The 17900-nt window shown below is 29.9% G+C and overlaps 1 protein-coding gene across 5 annotated transcripts in view; it reads left to right on the top strand.

The window, feature by feature from the left end:
* LOC111612903 (follistatin-related protein 1-like) overlaps positions 1-17900 on the top strand; it is a 50929-nt gene that overhangs the window by 4837 nt on the left and 28192 nt on the right. For 2 of the 5 annotated variants that reach the window (XM_023354189.1, XM_023354191.1), the window contains exons 4-5: positions 4313-4534; positions 9397-9441. In XM_023354189.1, coding sequence (XP_023209957.1) covers positions 4313-4534; positions 9397-9441 — 267 coding nt within the window. Of the gene's footprint in view, positions 1-2259; positions 2291-4312; positions 4535-9396; positions 9442-17900 lie in introns of those variants that run through there. The other 3 variants (XM_023354192.1, XM_023354190.1, XM_023354193.1) reach the window with 3 other exon arrangements.

Below are 17900 nucleotides of genomic sequence, written 5' to 3'. Positions count from 1 at the left end.
TGTGCATTGCTATGGCATACCCTACTAAAATGCAGATAAAAACAAAAAATTGCATCTAAAATAGTGCATTAGAAGCCATTCTTTCGGTTAAGCCTTAACGCTCTCCCTCCCGCGGGGGAATTTTGAAAAATCCCTTCTTAGTGTGCGTTTCCATGACGTACCCTAACTGTCTACCATATTTCACCTCTTTAGGTTAAGCGGTCTGCTCTGGGTGATGATGAATCAGTGAGTCAGTCAGTCAGTCAGTCAGTCAGGACAAGCAATTTTATATACAGTGGAACCTCGGTATACGTCTGCTTTAGAATACATCCAATTCGGAATACGTCCTGTTTGGACGAAACAAATTTTGCTCGGTATACGACTTTTGTTCGGTATACGACTTAATTCAATTATACGCGCCATCTATGAACAAGTAGCACTATCGGTGTACTACACTAGACTACACGTTCGCAGTGCTACGGTTTATAACTTTGTTAAATTTCTTCTGATTTTAATTTGTAAGTAACATTTTATTATTTTTATTAATCATGAATTGCAAAAGGGCAACAGAAAAATAAAAAAATGACTAGAATCACAACGGAACTGAAAAAAGAGATTGTTGAGAAATATGAAGGTGGCACGCGTGTTCGAGATTTAACGAGATTTAACTGTTGCATTCCGTATTCCGAGAACGACGATATCGACAATCGTGAAAAATAAAGACATTATTAAATTTGCTAACGTTGCGAAAGGGGTTAAATCAATTTCTAAACAGAGATCGAAGACATTAGATCATGTCGAGAAATTGCTTTTGCTTTGGATAACTGAAAAACAGTGTGCCGGCGACAGCGTATCGGAAGAAATTATTTGCGAGAAAGTTAAAAGGATACATGCTGATCTCATGAAAAATCAAGCAGAAACTAGTGAGGAAAGCCAGGTGTTTAAAGCCAGCAATTTTTTTTACATGAGAACGGATTAATCATTTTTACATTACTTCTTATGGAAAAGGTTGGTTTGGTATACGTCCTATTCGGTATAAGTCCAAACACCAGGAACGGATTAAGGTCATATATCGAAGTTCCACTGTATTTAGATTTAATATTTTTTGCTTTCTCATTTTGAACAATCACTGCTCATCTTTAAATACAGAGGAGTTTTATTCTCTGGAATGATGGAAATTCAAAAATCTTAATGGTTTGTGCATCTTATTTAAAACAATACCTGAAGATAGCTCAAAAAGGCTAAAAATTAGAATTTATCAACTTACACTTGTTGAAGATTAGTGTGATTTATTTAATTGTCTCCTTCGGTTTTAAAAGTCATGGTTCAAAACTTTGCATATTATATAACTTCCAATATGGAAATAAAAACATGAAATGGAGATAGTTTCAAGTACTATTAGGAGATATCAAATTGTAATAGAAATTTACATAATGTCAACATTCATGCTTAGACAGTCTTCTGGCTCTTTGTTAATAGCATTGTCTTTACATGTAGCCATAATCAGAACAATTTTCAGTAAAACAGATGGCTAAGTAAGAAATCTAATTAGCTAGGATGATTTAATTGGTTAGGTAATTATATATACAAGTATATATATTTAGTTATTTGAAACACGAATGTGTAGTACTAACATCAATGACATGATAGGAAAGATGACATTGCCACAGAAAGAAAAGGAGAAAACTCTTAGCTTGCAAAAACTATACTGATTAATCTACTTAGAATTCTAGAAATGAGCAGAGTTAAAGTTTGTTTATAAATGAGTTCAGGACAATATACAAAAGTTACAATTATACTGACAGTGTAATTGTAACCTTTGTATATATTTCTGTAAAAGGAACTCGTGAAAATGACTATTGGACTCCTTCGCTATCCAGTATCATTCTTCCAGCATGACAACAACACTACTCGTGGATGTAATCAGTGACTAACTTAACCAATTTCCTTCTCAAGAGATACGGCTTTAGGCCTCCTCAGGCCAATTATATTTCTAGCTTTGTTCAGTGTACTGTATATTCACTAAATACACTATTTTGTGTGGCTGCCAAAAAATGGCAGATCTCAATGATAAGTTTTAATTTTTTTTACTTTTCATTACATAATAATAATTTTTTAAAAATAATTACAAATTATATATGTCTTTATAAATAAAAATGTACATAATTTGTTATTATTATTAAGTAGAAGATACTTTTTCATTCTAAGGCTTAGAGTCTGAATCTTCTTTTTTAATCAGTTCCAAATAAATCAGCTGATATTTTTTTGTATTCAGTAGTCAGCATTCAGTCAAAAATGCCTGTTTTAAAAGGTCAGTGCTATTGTAGTGTTGTTCCTAGGACTAAAAGTTAATAAAAGATGATTGAATTTGACAGATTTCTCTTAATTTGCAAATTAAAAAAAAATTTTGTAACAGATAGTAGAATTTAAATATCGTAAATATATATAAACTATAAATTTCTTATTTTATCAAATTAAAAATATCATTATTTTAAAATCATAGCAAATACAATAATACTGTATTTTGATATTTTTTTATTATGTAATCTTGGACAATCAATTTGGTCAGTGGTGCACATGGGTGGGCCAAGAGCCCTGGCACTCCCAAAGTAAAAGGAAAAGAAACACTAGTAAATTTTCCAAAAATATTTTTCTAATTAAAATTCAATTTTTTATTTATATTGTGTCATGTGTTCTCTTTATATATTACTTATGAATTAATGGTCACCTAATGGAATTTTATTGAGTTCACATAAAAAAGTTTTTTTATCTGTTTGACTTTACACCTCAAGATTAAACCTTGAGTGCACCAGTGAATTTGGTTTCCACAGCCAGAACCAGCTCTATATTTTGTGGGGCCCAGTACAAAATATAAATGCCAGGATTTTTTTAAGATACTGGGAACCAAGTATTAACTTAGCATGAGACTCCATAAATGTGATACTCTGTGTGAATGCACACGTTACACATCTATGAAGTCAGTTCTGTACATAACTGTGTTCTATTACGGACGTTAATTTCATGATGAGTTTTTTGTTAGTTGAAGGTGCTTGAAGAACAAGGTGTATTCTTTTATGTCTGAAATTTGTTAAAGAACATTTTTTTTTTGTTACAGTAATATGTACTGATTTCTAAATTGTAATGACTTTTATATTATGAAACTTTTGTATTTGAACTTTGTTTCATTAGAAGTTTAATCTTTCTACTTCTTTAAAAATATTTTTAGAATTTTATCAGTTAAAAAAATTTCAATTATTTGGAGATTGTATTATGAGTCAATAATATATTTATGCAAATTTTACAAATATTAATTAAATACAGGTGCATCAAAAAAAAACTGGATATGATGTAATTTAAAAGTGAAAAATTATTATTGAACTTCACGCCGGATATTAGATAAGCAAGTTGAGAAAATTAACTTGATAATTTTCTCAACTTGCTTATATGATGTAATTTAAATCTGGCCATCATTCCCTTAAAAATAGTCCTCCTCTGCTTTTATACAGTGGTTCCACCACTTCTGCCAAGACTCAAACATTCCTTGGAAATCATTATTTCAAAAATTCTGAAGTTTCTGTAGGAATTTGGACTGAATTTCTTTGACCATTTTGAAATTCTGTCCCTTGAGCTTCAGTTTAATTTTGAAGAACAAAAAGAAGTCACAAAGAGCTAAATTCGATGAGTAAAGAGGGTTGGAGAAGACTGTCTTACTATTTTTCACAAAAAATACTTGTGTATGTGCAGAAATCAAATTTGAGGAGCCAGGTTTGGTTGCATTACAGCTTTGGTCTTTTGCAGCAAATGTGTAATTGACTCAAAATGTCACAGTAAAAGTCTGATGAATTCATTGTCTGACAGGAAGAAACAAATTCTCAATACATAATATCCATACAGCTAAAAAAGAACAATTTGCTCTCTGTCATGAATCTGACTTGTTTTGCAGTCTTGGGGCTTGTGGCTTTGCTCATGGTTTAGTTGTCATAGACCTTATGAAGCATTTAAGGGTGTTTGTGGCAGAGTTTCAAAGTTTAATACAAAATTTAACTTTGTTTGCTTTTCAAGTTAATTCTCAGATCACAATACTAATACAATGTTACAAAATCATATGTAGCAAATTATTCAATTTGAAAAACTCAATCTTATTTGGCAGACCGATGCTCAAATGTCTAAGCATCGATCCTTATAGAAAAAAGACTGTAGTTTGCACTATTGCCAAACAGCAGTTTAGTTTTTTTTTTTTTTTTTAATATTACACCACATATATTTGTATATTTTAGCAAATATGGTATTTTAAATTGAAAAACATGTGTGTTTTTTTTTTGTTTATTTATAGCAGAAAGTGCCTGTGATTTCATAAAATGTAGAGCTGGAAGGGAATGCAAAGTGTTAAAATCAGGAGTTTCAGTATGTTCTTGTATTGACGTATGTCCTGATCACTATGCTCCCGTTTGTGGATCAAATGGTATTTCTTATGAAAATCATTGTCTTCTTCATAGAGATGCTTGCTTAAGACAAACCCATATCTCTATAAAAAGTAAAGGATATTGTAAAAATGGTATGTATTTAAAAATATAATTATTTTGAATTATTAATTAATTAATTTTTTATTGCATGAACCTTAGTTTGTTGTTACAAGGGGGTTAAACTATAATTTAAAAGTAAAGTTAGTAATATTTAACAAATTAATATAATAACTTAGTACAAGATAATACAAAATAAAATATACAATAATAATCAATTTTTGGAAAACACAATAAATTAATTATATCTTTCCAAGACTTAAATATTGTCAAATACTTTTTCCTACCTGCTTCAAATTTCATAAAATAGAAAAATATGTGTTTCCAAGTTTCATATACTTGCATACTACAATTATTACCAATTTTGTGAAGATCTATTATTAGTTGAGATGTGGTCAAAATTATATTTTGATGTATTGCTATTATACATCAAAATATAATTTTGACCACATCTCGGTTGAAGAATTAATTGTTTGACATAATGATTTATGTCCGTAAACAAATAATCCTTGCACATAAAAGTTGTTTTAATACTACAGTATAATTGAAAATGCTTATTCTTTTCCAGCAAAGACCACTCTTCTTGTAATGATTTGTTCACAACACACTTTTAGAATTATTGTAATGATTGATATCTTTCAATCAAATGAAGAACTTGAGACAACCATAAAAAGATGTGTTAGAAACCATGTCAATCTAACAAATTTTTCAGTGCCATTGTCCAATTACATGCACAAATGTCCATTTTTTAATCTAATTTATAGAGTTTTTTTAACACAAATTTAACATAACTTTTATCCTTCAATTTAAAAAGTCTAATCCAAAGTGAAATTATTCCTTTTATTACAATTATTAATATTCTAGAAACATCAAACTCCAAATGCAACAGTAAGCTGGAAATTTACTATATAGCATAAGAGTTTTTCAAAGATATAGAGCAAGAACAATTTCCATTTTATCATAACAGGTAGTTGTCTATACAGAGCAGTGTAAAGTAATACAGATAAAATCATCAATTAAATTAATTTTATGTAAAAATGAGCAGAATTAATTTTAGCTCTTGAAAGAATCAGCCACATAGAATCCAATGCCATTTTAGCCTTACATATACTATAAATTTTGCTGTAAAAATTGTTCAGAAGATGAAAATAAAACTACTAGGTATATGTAATTTGAAACAACTTGTAAAGGTTTATTATTAAAGGAAACCATTTTTCTCTGCATGATAGTCCTTCTTGAATGACATTACCTTAAAACATTTATAGTTCATCCATAATCACTGCAAAATTTCTCTAAAATTGCAATTTTCTTTTCCTTATTTGTGGAGTGTCAGCAAGAATTACAGTATTGTCAGCATACATTAATATGTGTATCTCAATCTGATCAGACAGAGAAATCCCAGGTAAGTTAGATTTAGCAAGTTAAACCACTAGCATTATCAAACCATTAATATATAAGTTGAAAACTAGTGGGTTCAGAATCTCAATCTGCAAAACTCCAATGTTGATGCCAAATGAATCAGTTGTTTCAGCTAGTATCTTTACTCTTGCAGTAGCTTTGGAATATATATCAATGATAAGGTCAAGAAACTGTTTATCTATGCCCATTCTTCTTTCTAATATAGATTATAAAACTTTATGATTAAACACAGATTTAAAGTTCATAAAAACAGTATAAAGTTTCTTCTTTTTTTTTCTAGGATTTTGATTGAATTAATGCATTTAGTACAAACATTTGTATGACAAGATTGGCCAGACCGAAAACATATTTATTCCTGACACACAAAATCATATGTAAGAATCCATTCTTCTAGTCTTTTATTTAATAAAGACAAACAGCTTCCCAATTACAGGAACCAAAGATATAGTACAATGATTTTTGGGATCATAAACATCACCATTTTTATTTATTGGAATAATCAAAGATTAAGATTCAATCCATGTTTCTGGAAAACTAGAACTTCCTTTAATGCACTTAAAAACTTCTAATATTGTAAACAGAAACTTTTCTGAAAAACATTTTAAATATTCTGTTCTAATAAAATCAATTCCAGGTGAAGTACTAGCTTTAAAATGATTAATTGTATCTTTTATCTTCTCCAATGTAAATCTGTAAAACATTCTACCTCTATTGGAAACATTTATACACATCCATTGACAATTGTTCATCGTTAATAATCAAAGAATGTTCTTTAGAGAATTTAGCAGCATAAAAATTGAACCATCTTTCCAAGGGAATTCTTGAACTATAACCCAATTCATTTAAAGCTATTAATTGTTTCTTAGAATATTTTAGAATTGTTGCATGACACCAATCTCCTATTTAAGTTCCAAAAATAAGACTTTTTTTTTTTTTTTGACGTAATACTTTATACTCTTTCAAATAGTTTTTACACAAAATATAATGTTCTACTGTATTTAACATTTTGCTGCCTTAAACAATTTTCACAGATTTTTTTCTCATGGTACAGCACTCACTATCATACCACACATTTCTTATATGGTTTTTACAAAAGAACAGATTTAACTTTGTGAATTGAATCCAGGGAAATTTAACTGCTGCTTTAACTATACATTCTACTAGATCATTTGATGTGATGTTTCCTCCATATTTCTCTGATAAAACATTATCTAATGTGACAGTAAACAAAGATTTAAATTCATTCCTTAATATCGCTTGTTTACCAAAACTTTGTCTATTAAAAACTCTACATGATACCAAGGGAATCATTGATAGTAAAACAGGTGAGTGATCAGAACCTATCTCTGATAAAATACACAAATCATTTACAATATGAGAATGTACAGTGGATGATCTGTTAACGAACAGTTCAGACTGCAAACAAATCAGATAACAAACACTTTCGCGGAAGACTTTTATGTTTGGACAACAAACACTTCACAGAACAAAAACAAAAAGAAGTGACATAAAATAGTAAATACCGATTGGTCTTCCCTTGTCTCCAGGTGACAATTCGAAATCTTTCGGAGCTGTGAAGACAACTGCATCGATGCTCAACCTGATACCGATCGGATAGTATTCCTCTAAATTTTGAAACTTGTCCTTGTAATTCCAGCTTTTTTTTTACTTTTCTGACAAATAATTTTTTATAGTCTTCTCAAGACTGTCGGGCAGGTACTCATTAAGTTTTGCATCGATTTTAATTTACAAAAGGCAAGAGTTTAACTGTCCCATCAGATATTCATTAACGTTTTAATACCAAATTTCAAATTTCATCCGGGCCTCCATTTACATAATTTTTTGTGCACTAGTTGATTTTTGTTCTCTGAATTTTTGTAAATGCTTTGCTTTTCTGGACTTTTTATTTAAAAAAGAAACTATTAATAATAATATTATGTAGCTTAAAAAGAGTGAAATTTCAAGAACTGTGCTCACCATAGAAACCAAGCTAGAAATAATAGCCAAGGTAGAGAGTGGGCACAAGATGTCTGATGTTGCTAGGCAATATGGCTTGAACAGGTCTACAGTAGGCATAATCTTAGCTAAGAAAGATATATCAAGAAAACTTAAGCAGCTAAAGGAGCTGAAAATCACATCTGAGAAATAAAGAGCATTCAAGAGCTCATAATGGAACCTGAAACTGATGTGATGACAGAACTTCAAGAACTCTTAAATGAAGAATGCCAAGAAACTCAGCAAGATGTGTTTTCTTCTGAAAAAGAGGAAGATGAAAGAGGACCAATGCCAACATCTGCTATTAAAGATCTTTTGAAGAAGTGGGAGGATGTCAGAACAACGGTCATCCAAATGGCATCCAAACCAGAATGAAGTTAATAGGCTTGGGAGTCTGCAATGACAATGCTGTTGATTACTTCTGAAAAATCCTAAAGAGGAGAGAAAAGCAATCAACATTAGACAGATTCTTTAACCTCCACAAACAGAAAAAGCATGACTAATAACTGTGTATATATGTATTTTTATTATTAAATATAAATAAACGTAGTAAGAAAGTATATATTTTTTAATTTTTTGGGGTCTCCAGAACAAATTAATCAAATTCTTATAAAAATCTATGATAAATCAATAATTGGTTAATGAACAATTTGGGTAGCAAACAGTCTTGGAACAGATTATGTTCATTAACTGATCACCCACTGTAATTCTTGTGACACTATCACAAAATCAATTACACTGCCTCCCTTAGTTGCATGGTAGGTAAAATTACTGTATTCATCTCCTGACAATAAACTATTTAAGGAAACAAGATTATTATCCTCACAAAAATGTTAGATAAATTTTTCCTCTATCATTAACAATAGAATCTTTTGAAGTTATCAAAGCAATTTGCAGTCACCATTGTCATGTTTCATGACAATCAGAATGCTTCATCCTAGCTTTAAAATCTGTGCTTAAGATCCAGTTAGTTCCATGTAGCATGTAGTTTTCTGTAAGCAACAAAATATTTTTGAAATTATGATTATAATAATTAATAATAACTGATAAGTCAGAGAACATTTAAGTTTTGAATATAAACTATAATATTTTTCTACATTAATAAAAACGATTCTATATAAAATGAAAACCCATTGAAATGGAAAATTCTTAATTTGCAATTTTTTTATTTGTATATTTAAATTTTTTGTTCTCGTGTGACTTTGATGTTTGACTGTGTTCTAGAATCTATTTTCAACCCTGATTAAGGGTACTAAAAAATAGAAAACATTTGTTTTATTAAAATCATTGCTGAGTTTTTGATTTATCACATATTTATTGATATTTATGACATCCAGTTGTTCATATATTTTTTATTAAGATGTAATTAGTTCTTTACTCACTCTGAACTTAATGTTTATTTTTCTTTTAATTTTTAAAATATGCAATTTTTTTTTCTGTTTAGATATTTATATTTTAATTAATACAGTTTGTTTACTTTTAGGTTTTCCTGTCAAGAAAAAGCATTCCAGAAAAACCAAACGACCAGGTATTTTTGTATTATTAAATTTAATATTTTAAAATAGATTATGAACTAAAATTGTTTTAAAAGTAAAGTATACCTAATTCTGTTTTTATACAGTTTGTATTAATCTAAATGTTTTATTAAATCTGCTTTTGTAAAAATATGCATTTGATTTTAATCACAAGAAAAAATATTTATACTACTTTTTCATATATGTACTACTAAAAAATTTTTTTAAATTTAATATTCTTTTAAAAGATAACTTTTTCAAGAAAATTTTAAGATTTGGATACTTTTTACATATTAAATGTGTGTAGGTGACAATCAGTCTTTCATTCCAACTTTATCCTGTGATTGAAGTAGACAAAACATTTAATTTAAAGTATGACCATTTGTTTGTATACAGTAATTGAATTTTTTTTAAATATGGAAATAGTTTTAGTATGCAGTTTGGCATTAAAAGTTAGAGATATTTTGGTGTTTAATAAAAAAGTAAAATAAAAAAAATTTAAATAAAATTTGTGCAATTAATATAAATTTACTAAATTTTGTTGATAAGTAAGTTAAATTGTTCCTTCTCTGATTTATTGGCAGAAATTGAAATAATTTAATATGCTAAACTTTTTGATGAATGTTTATGTATAAGTGGCTACATATTATAAACATATAATTGCATAATCAATATTACTCTAATTACAATTTTAGTGTAAATTTATACAATTTTCATATCTCTTACTATTATGTTTACAATAGTTTATTTTTATTTATGAAATAAATGAATTAAATTATTACAATAAATTTATTATAATGTATAGCAATCATCAATCTTTACACTAGCAAACATTAAAATTAGAAACAATGACAGTATGACGCTTTAGAATGAGGTATTTGTCAACAAATGTATTAACAATCTTAACATTGTCAAGCATATGGAAATATAGGAAGATAGCGTAGGGGAGAATTACTTCAATCATTATAATGTGGAATGCTTTTCCCTTGCATTATAAAATTATTGTACATTTAATCAATATAAATTCAGTGGTGATTATTCAGTTTTATATTTTTTTATTGTTTATTTGTGCATATTTTTATATACAGTGGGTGATCGGTTAATGAACATAATCCGTCCAAGACTTTGTTCACTATCCGAATTGTTCGTTAATCGATTATTGATTTACCATAGGTTTTTATGGGAATTTGATTAATTCATTCCGGAGACTCAAAAAAATAAAAAATAAATACTTTTTTACTATGTTTATTTATACATAATAGTAAAAATACATATATATGCAGTCTTGCATTTTTATTAGTCATGTTTTTTTTGTTTGTGGGGGTTAAAGAATCTGTCCAATGTTGATTGTTTTCTCTTTTCTTCAGGATTTTTCGGAAGTAATTAATAGTATTGTAATTGTAGAGATCCCCAACCCCATTAACCTTATTCCGATTTGGATGCCACTTGGATGATTGTTGTTCTGACATCCTCTCACTTCTTCAAAAGATCTTTAGTAACATATGTCGACATTGGTCCTCTTTCGTCTTCCTCTTTTTCAAAAGAAACACATCTCTCTGAGTATCTTGGTATTCTCTATTTGAGAGTTCTTGGAGTTTTTCTGTCATCACATCAATTTCAGGTTTCATTATGAGCTCTAAAATGCTCTTTATTTCTTTCATAGATAAGATTGTGCGTACTGTAGGCCTGTTCAAGCTATACTGCCTAGCAACATCAGAGATAATAGCCAAGGTATATACTTTCTACCTTGGCTATTATCTCTTTGGTTTCTAAGGTGAGCACAGTTCTTGACACTCCTCATTTTAGGCTCCATAATATTATCAGTTTCTTTTTTAAATAAAAAGTTCAGAAAAGCACTTACAAAAATTCGGAGAACAGAAATCAACTAGCCCACAAAAAATTATTTAAATGCAAGGCCCGGATGAAATTTGAAATTTGGTATTAAAACGTTAATGAATATCTGATGGGACAATTAAACTTTCACCTTTTGTAAATAAACTGTGATGCAAAACTTAACAAGTGCCTGTCCGACAGTCTCACGAAGACTATAAAAAATTATTTGTCAGAAAGGTAAACAAAAAGCTAGAATTACAAGGGCGAGTTTCAAAATTCAGAGGAATACTATCCAATCGGTATCAGGTTGAGCGTCAATGTTGACGTCTCCCATGTTCTGAAAGGTTTTGAATTGTCTATTCAGAGAACGGGCCTACACGGCTAATATCTCCATATAAAACCACGTAGAAGAAGAAGGTTTTGAATTGTTACCTGAAGACAAGGGAAAAATCAATCAGTATTCGTTATTTTCCGTCACTTCTTTTTATATTTGTTCAGTAAAGTGTTCATTATTCGATCATAAAAATCTTTCGCCAAAGTGTTTGTTATCCAATTTGTTTGCTATCTGAACTGTTCGTTAACCGATAACTCACTTTACTTCTTAAATGTATCAGTTAGTTCTAATAACTTATTTTTAATAACATATAAGCAACCTGGTATATTTGTAGTCCAATAAAAAATCTGGTAGATCATTTGATACTTAACTTTAAATTTAAATTATATTGAATTGAAATTACATGTAAGACATTCTACCAAATTACTTGTTGTTAATTATTAGTTAGCCATAGTCTGAAGTAATCAGGCATTTTAATGATTTGATTGGTAAAATGTTTGGGCTTTATTGTTTATATATCTACTACATAATTATTCATTGTTCTATGTTTTGTATTTAAAGATGGCTGATAAATGCATCTAAAAAATTTCATTAATTTTGTAATTTTAACATTTGCTAGAATAAATTTAATGATTACTATATTTTAAACATTTCTTTTTTCAGATTTATGCTATGTATAGTATTATATTCAAAACACTTTATTATAAAATCTAGCACAGAGTTGCTTAACTTTTCAGGCAACAATATTGAAAACTGTGTATTGTACCATCTGTTATAATATTTTATTAAAAAAAACTTTTTATATAATTAATTATTATAAAATGGCAAAAAGCTTAATTTTTAATTCTGAGGGTAGGAATGACTTTTATTAAAAAAAAATTGTAAATGCTAATAATAAGTAAAATCTTTGTTAAATCAACCCTACTCAAGATATGACACATGCCCCCCACTCTATTTTTCCTCCCTTAAACTTTAACTATCGAAATTCAATAGCATCAATCCCCTAATACACAAACCTCCCTGCAAAATTTCAGAAATTTTTAACAAAAGGCACAAGAATTATTAAGGTTCAAAATGGGTGAACAAAATCTTCCCCTCCACACATACACACACTAACCCTGAATTTTTTTCATTTCTTAATGGACTCAACAATTTGGACTCTGGTCTATTTAAAAGACCCAAGTCCAAAAAATGTAAAAAACTTGGGGGATCATTTTTTGACCAATTGTCATACTTTTCCTCCGTTATATATACAGCTAGGAAAGTAAAAATTAAATATTTGTTGTGAAAATATTATTTGAAGTAAAACTTCTTTTTATTTAAATAATGGATTGTTTTATCTAGAAATTTTTATATGTATTGATGTATTGATTAGATATACTATATGCAGGATTCCTACTGTGATGTGAGGTGTGACTAGAGTTACAAAATACAACTATATATAAGAAATATCTTTATTTCATGTGAGTTCGGACAAGTTTTTGGGATGCCAGCTATTCTCTGTCCCAGTACAAAAGTATAATACGAGTCGTACTACAATTTTTATCAGGTTGTTATCAGTTCTATTTTCACGACACAATCAATTCCCGTCTTCAATAATTTTGCAATACACATATTATAACTCTAATTACACACTTACAACTAACTACAACTAATTACAACTAAGTGAAGGAGAATTTAAGAATCAGAAACCAATGATAGGATAGAGGAAAATGGGTACCCAAATACTGGTGATGATCTTGGGGTGGTGGATTTCTAGAACACATGCTCTCTTGGAGTTGTTTGATAGTTCTTATTCTTTCTCGGTTCACTTTGATGGAAACAAACTTGTCGACAAACTGGCGAAAAAAGCAAGGACAAATGCAAACATTACATGCACTCGTTTCCCAGTTAGTTATATGTACCTCTATGTAAGACAAGAAATCAGGATTCTATGGCAAAGGGAATGGGACAAGTCAAACACTGGAAGACAATGCTACAAATTTATTCCTTCAATCGAAAGAAGACAAAAGTTTCTACCCAAGCTATGAACTCATACAATGTCTCACCGGACATGGGGCGTTCAATACCTACTTAGAACGCTTCAGGAAGACCTCCAGCAAGTGCAACATCGACATAAATTCTGAATACACTGTAGAACATCTGATCTACAATTGTACCAAATACAGCGACCAAAGACTAAAACTGGTGGGGACTTGTCTCAAGGAGGGTTTTAGTTGACCTCCTGGTGAGCACAATTTCATCGACAACAAAAATTTGATGAAAGCCATCATCAAATTTATTAAGGAGAGTAAGGCTCTTGACCCACTGAGCGGCTCTCCCAACGATGGAGTATAAACATTGTTAACTCTTTGTATATATGTACACATGTTCAAATGTAATTGTGTTCTGATTTTAATAAATGCGAGGCAGCACTCATGGGCTCCCGTGGGGGGCACTGGGCTATTTCTTATTTCACACTGTCCTATCTATCTTTATTTCCTCTTCCTCCTAATCCTCAACTTTCCTAAACTCTTCTTTCATATTCTTACAGGGCAAAGCCCTAGCTAAAAGGATAGCCCTTCTTAACTGTAAAACAAGAACAAGAGCTCCTTCAGTCCTACCTTGTTGGAGTCCCAGCCAAGAATGACCGTTGTTGTTCATACACATCACCCTCAGGGCCACATTCCTCTCTTTTGTTCCAAGGGATTAGCCATCCAAAAAGAAAGAGTTTAGAAGGAAATTTGTAGAACGAACAAACAATAGATAAAGGAAAGAAAGGAAACTATATAGAAATTAAAATAAAATATATATATATTATGGCATACAGCCACACTACCCAGCTGGAAAATCAGAGAAAGTTTGAGATTTTTTAGTGTCCAGAAAAGCCATGGAAATTCAGGGAATTTATCAAAAATTGTAAAATAGTTGAGAAAAGTAAGGAAATTTGCCTCCTTGGCTGCCTTGTTGTTCTTCTTTCTTACAATATGGTTGGCCAAGTGTAGCTGTCTGCATTAGCAAGATATACTGTGGTGCAATGCAACTTATGAAAAAGGGCTACAGAATATTTTCAGGACACAAAATTTCTCTAAAAATTACTGCACATAAAATAAATCATAATTTATGATCCAATTAATAATTATTGTTACATAGTTTGGAAAATCCAAATTAAATCATATATATCCAGGGTGGCCAAGCTCCCTGATAGTCTGAGCCATTTTTCAAAATTTGAAATTTTTTGCGAGCCGCAATTAAATACGTATTAAAAAAGGTATGCAAAAAATTCCAGATTACAAATTATATCCGTAGCAAGAGTGATACAAATTGTTTCCTCCAGAGCACAATGTCAACTGTCCATTGCAATGACAGTTTACAAATTCAAAATCGGTCTGGAGTCGGTCGATAACGGACGATTACGCCACTGTTTATGTTCGTTCGCGCAGTTTTCGATGAGTCATATCATTCTTAACTTGGACGGAAATGAAATTTGTTACAACGTTGCACTTAGTTTTTCATATTTGTTGTTAGTAATTTAAAAGACATTTTGAAACACATACGGAACGATAATAATTTTTAAAAATATAATAACACAAAAATGAAAAGGGAACTCGGGTACATTTATCGAGAGCCATAAATAATCCTTCAAAGAGCTGCATGTGGCTTGCGAGCCGCAGGTTGGCCACCCCTGATATTTATAATTAAATAGGCCTACATTACAATTTTCCAAGCAACACTAAACTGATCAGTTAACATAAAAATGTTTTAGATTAAAAGAACATTGTAATTTAAGCACATTTCGTCATCATTGTAGGATAGCATATTCAATTCTAAACTTGATGCAATATGTTGATTTATAGAAATAAACATATTGCATCACCTGTTGTATACTCACTTTTATACATTTTCATCATTTTTTTTATATTCAACAGATGGGTATATGAGCAAAATAGAGGGGTACCCATTAGCAGCCCCATTTCTGGGACACTGTGAGATGGTCTTGAGGTCATTAGAGATAGAGTAACCATACCCAAATATAGAGATGACATTGATGTGTATATGCGTTATGTAGATGACATATTAATAATATGGAACAAGAAACCTACTGTCAGAAAATTTATCGAAGTTATTAATTCCAACACATTTGGCTTAGAAATAGAATTGCAGCGGAAAAGCAATGCTGCTGCGCGCTTCCCAATCACATTAAAGAGAAGTGGCACATAGTACAATGCAATAGTCATACTGTGGGCCTCACATGACCCAGTAAGCTATAGATTTGCAGCATTTAGGGCTCTCATAAAACAAAACAGGCATGTACTCATTGCACTAATATACAAGACAGGATAAGAGAACTAGAATACATTGAAGATCTTATAAATTGTGATCACTTTGTGTTTTTTTTTTTTTTTTTTAATTTAGACAATTTATTACAGACATTTACTACTATTACTGATAGTGCAGATTAATTTTAAAAGCTAATATTGATTGTTTATGTGAAGAATTATTATAAAATGCAACAAGGATGAGAGAGTATTGCAAAATGCCAGGGGATCAAACTAACGCAAGTTCCAATTAACTTACAGCAATATCAATTATTTATAAACTTTAAAACAGCTATATTAATTATGAAGTATTATGAATTTGAGAGAAAAGTATGTTAGACTTTTAATAATGTAACATTGATGAAAATTTTTTGAAATATTTTAACTTTCTCCTGTTTCCTCACAATTACCATTCTCACACTTAGTTTCAGGACAAGTGTTAATGAACTGATAAAAGAAATGATAACAATGCATTTTAATTTAAATGGTATTATTTATTTATCATTTTTTATTTTAATAATTTTGATTGCATAACAATACAATTTCTGATTTTTTTTCCAATATATTAATATTTTATAAAGTTGAGAAAATTTATTAAGAGATAAATTTAATAAATATATACTTCTATAGATGGATTATATAGGATTTGTTAATGGATAATAATGGCTTTTTTCTTTTTTGATAGCCATGTAGATTTATGGTTATGGATTAATAACAGGATAAATTATTTTAATTTAATAAAACATTTTATTTTTAATTTTAATAATTTAGCAATTATAGAAAATATATANTTTCATAATACATAATATTTATATATGTTAATTAGAAAAAAATAACTAATTGAAACGTTGAAGAAGCAATAGTATATATGCATATTAAGTTAAATGCTGTTTTATTTTGTCAATGTCATATTGTAAGGGATATGAGGGTCAGAGAAAGTCATAGAATTTAAAACAAAAATTTGAGTAGGAATCCTGTATATCAGATTATAGTGTATCTAATTACATATATAATATGTAAAGAGGAAAGTTTGTTAGTTTGTTCTTTATACATTTTAACATAGTTTGAATAAATGAAATGAAAATTTTCAGGGACCATTCTTTCATTTAGGAGTTGCTTAACAACTACTTTTGATCAAATTAACTTCAACCCTTTGTCTTCAACACACACTCCTTCCTATCTGACCAGTGGAATGGTGGCATTCAAATAGGAGAATTACTTAACATTAATTTTCAGCAAGTGCAAAATGTTTTTAGGGTTTTTCAGGATATTGAGTTTAAATGTTTGGTCCATTTTCATAAAATTTGTTGGGTTGGCCAATTACCATTTCATATTCAGCTCTAAATGATATGTTAACATTAGAAAAAATTTGAATGTCTTGAATTGTATTCTTGTATAGGTGGAAGTCAATGATTATTTTCTGTTGAGAAACATCAGTTCCTGTCTACCTGACCAATGAAATTGTACTATTCTGTACATTTCAAGTATTGCATTTTTAGAATGTACAAACCATGTACTGGGGTTTTCCAGGGTGTTAAGCATAAATATTTTGAAAATTATGACTCAAAACTGGGGTATATTTGAATTAAAACCACTAAAAAACTAAAATTCAGCAATTTTTTAAAATAAATGCTAACATTTTCACCCATGTTGAACAGGAATCTTCAGACAAACTAATTCCCCAGCTGCTGAAATAAGGGGGGATTGCTGTACATATGTGAAGTGGGGAAGAGGAGGTTATTAAGATTTATAGTTTGAAGAATGACTTTCACACTGTGGAAAAAGAGTTCACATCATGAAAATTAATAACAGTGTTATTGCAGGTGGCCTTATATATTTCCACCTGCTCAAGATGTTTGAGAAAGAGTTGTCTGGAAGAGCTACATAAGAGGTGAGCATTATCAAAGTCATGCATTGTCTTATGTCATCTCCACTCTTCGCACATGTATGGCAATCTCCCATTGTTTCAGCAGCTGGGGGATTAGTTTTCCTGAGGATGCCCATTCAA

The sequence above is a fragment of the Centruroides sculpturatus genome, unplaced genomic scaffold (assembly GCF_000671375.1).
Source record: "Centruroides sculpturatus isolate CEXI.00-Female unplaced genomic scaffold, Cexi_2.0 scaffold1575, whole genome shotgun sequence".
NCBI lineage: Eukaryota > Metazoa > Arthropoda > Arachnida > Scorpiones > Buthidae > Centruroides > Centruroides sculpturatus.
This window is presented reverse-complemented; position numbering and strand designations above follow the sequence as displayed.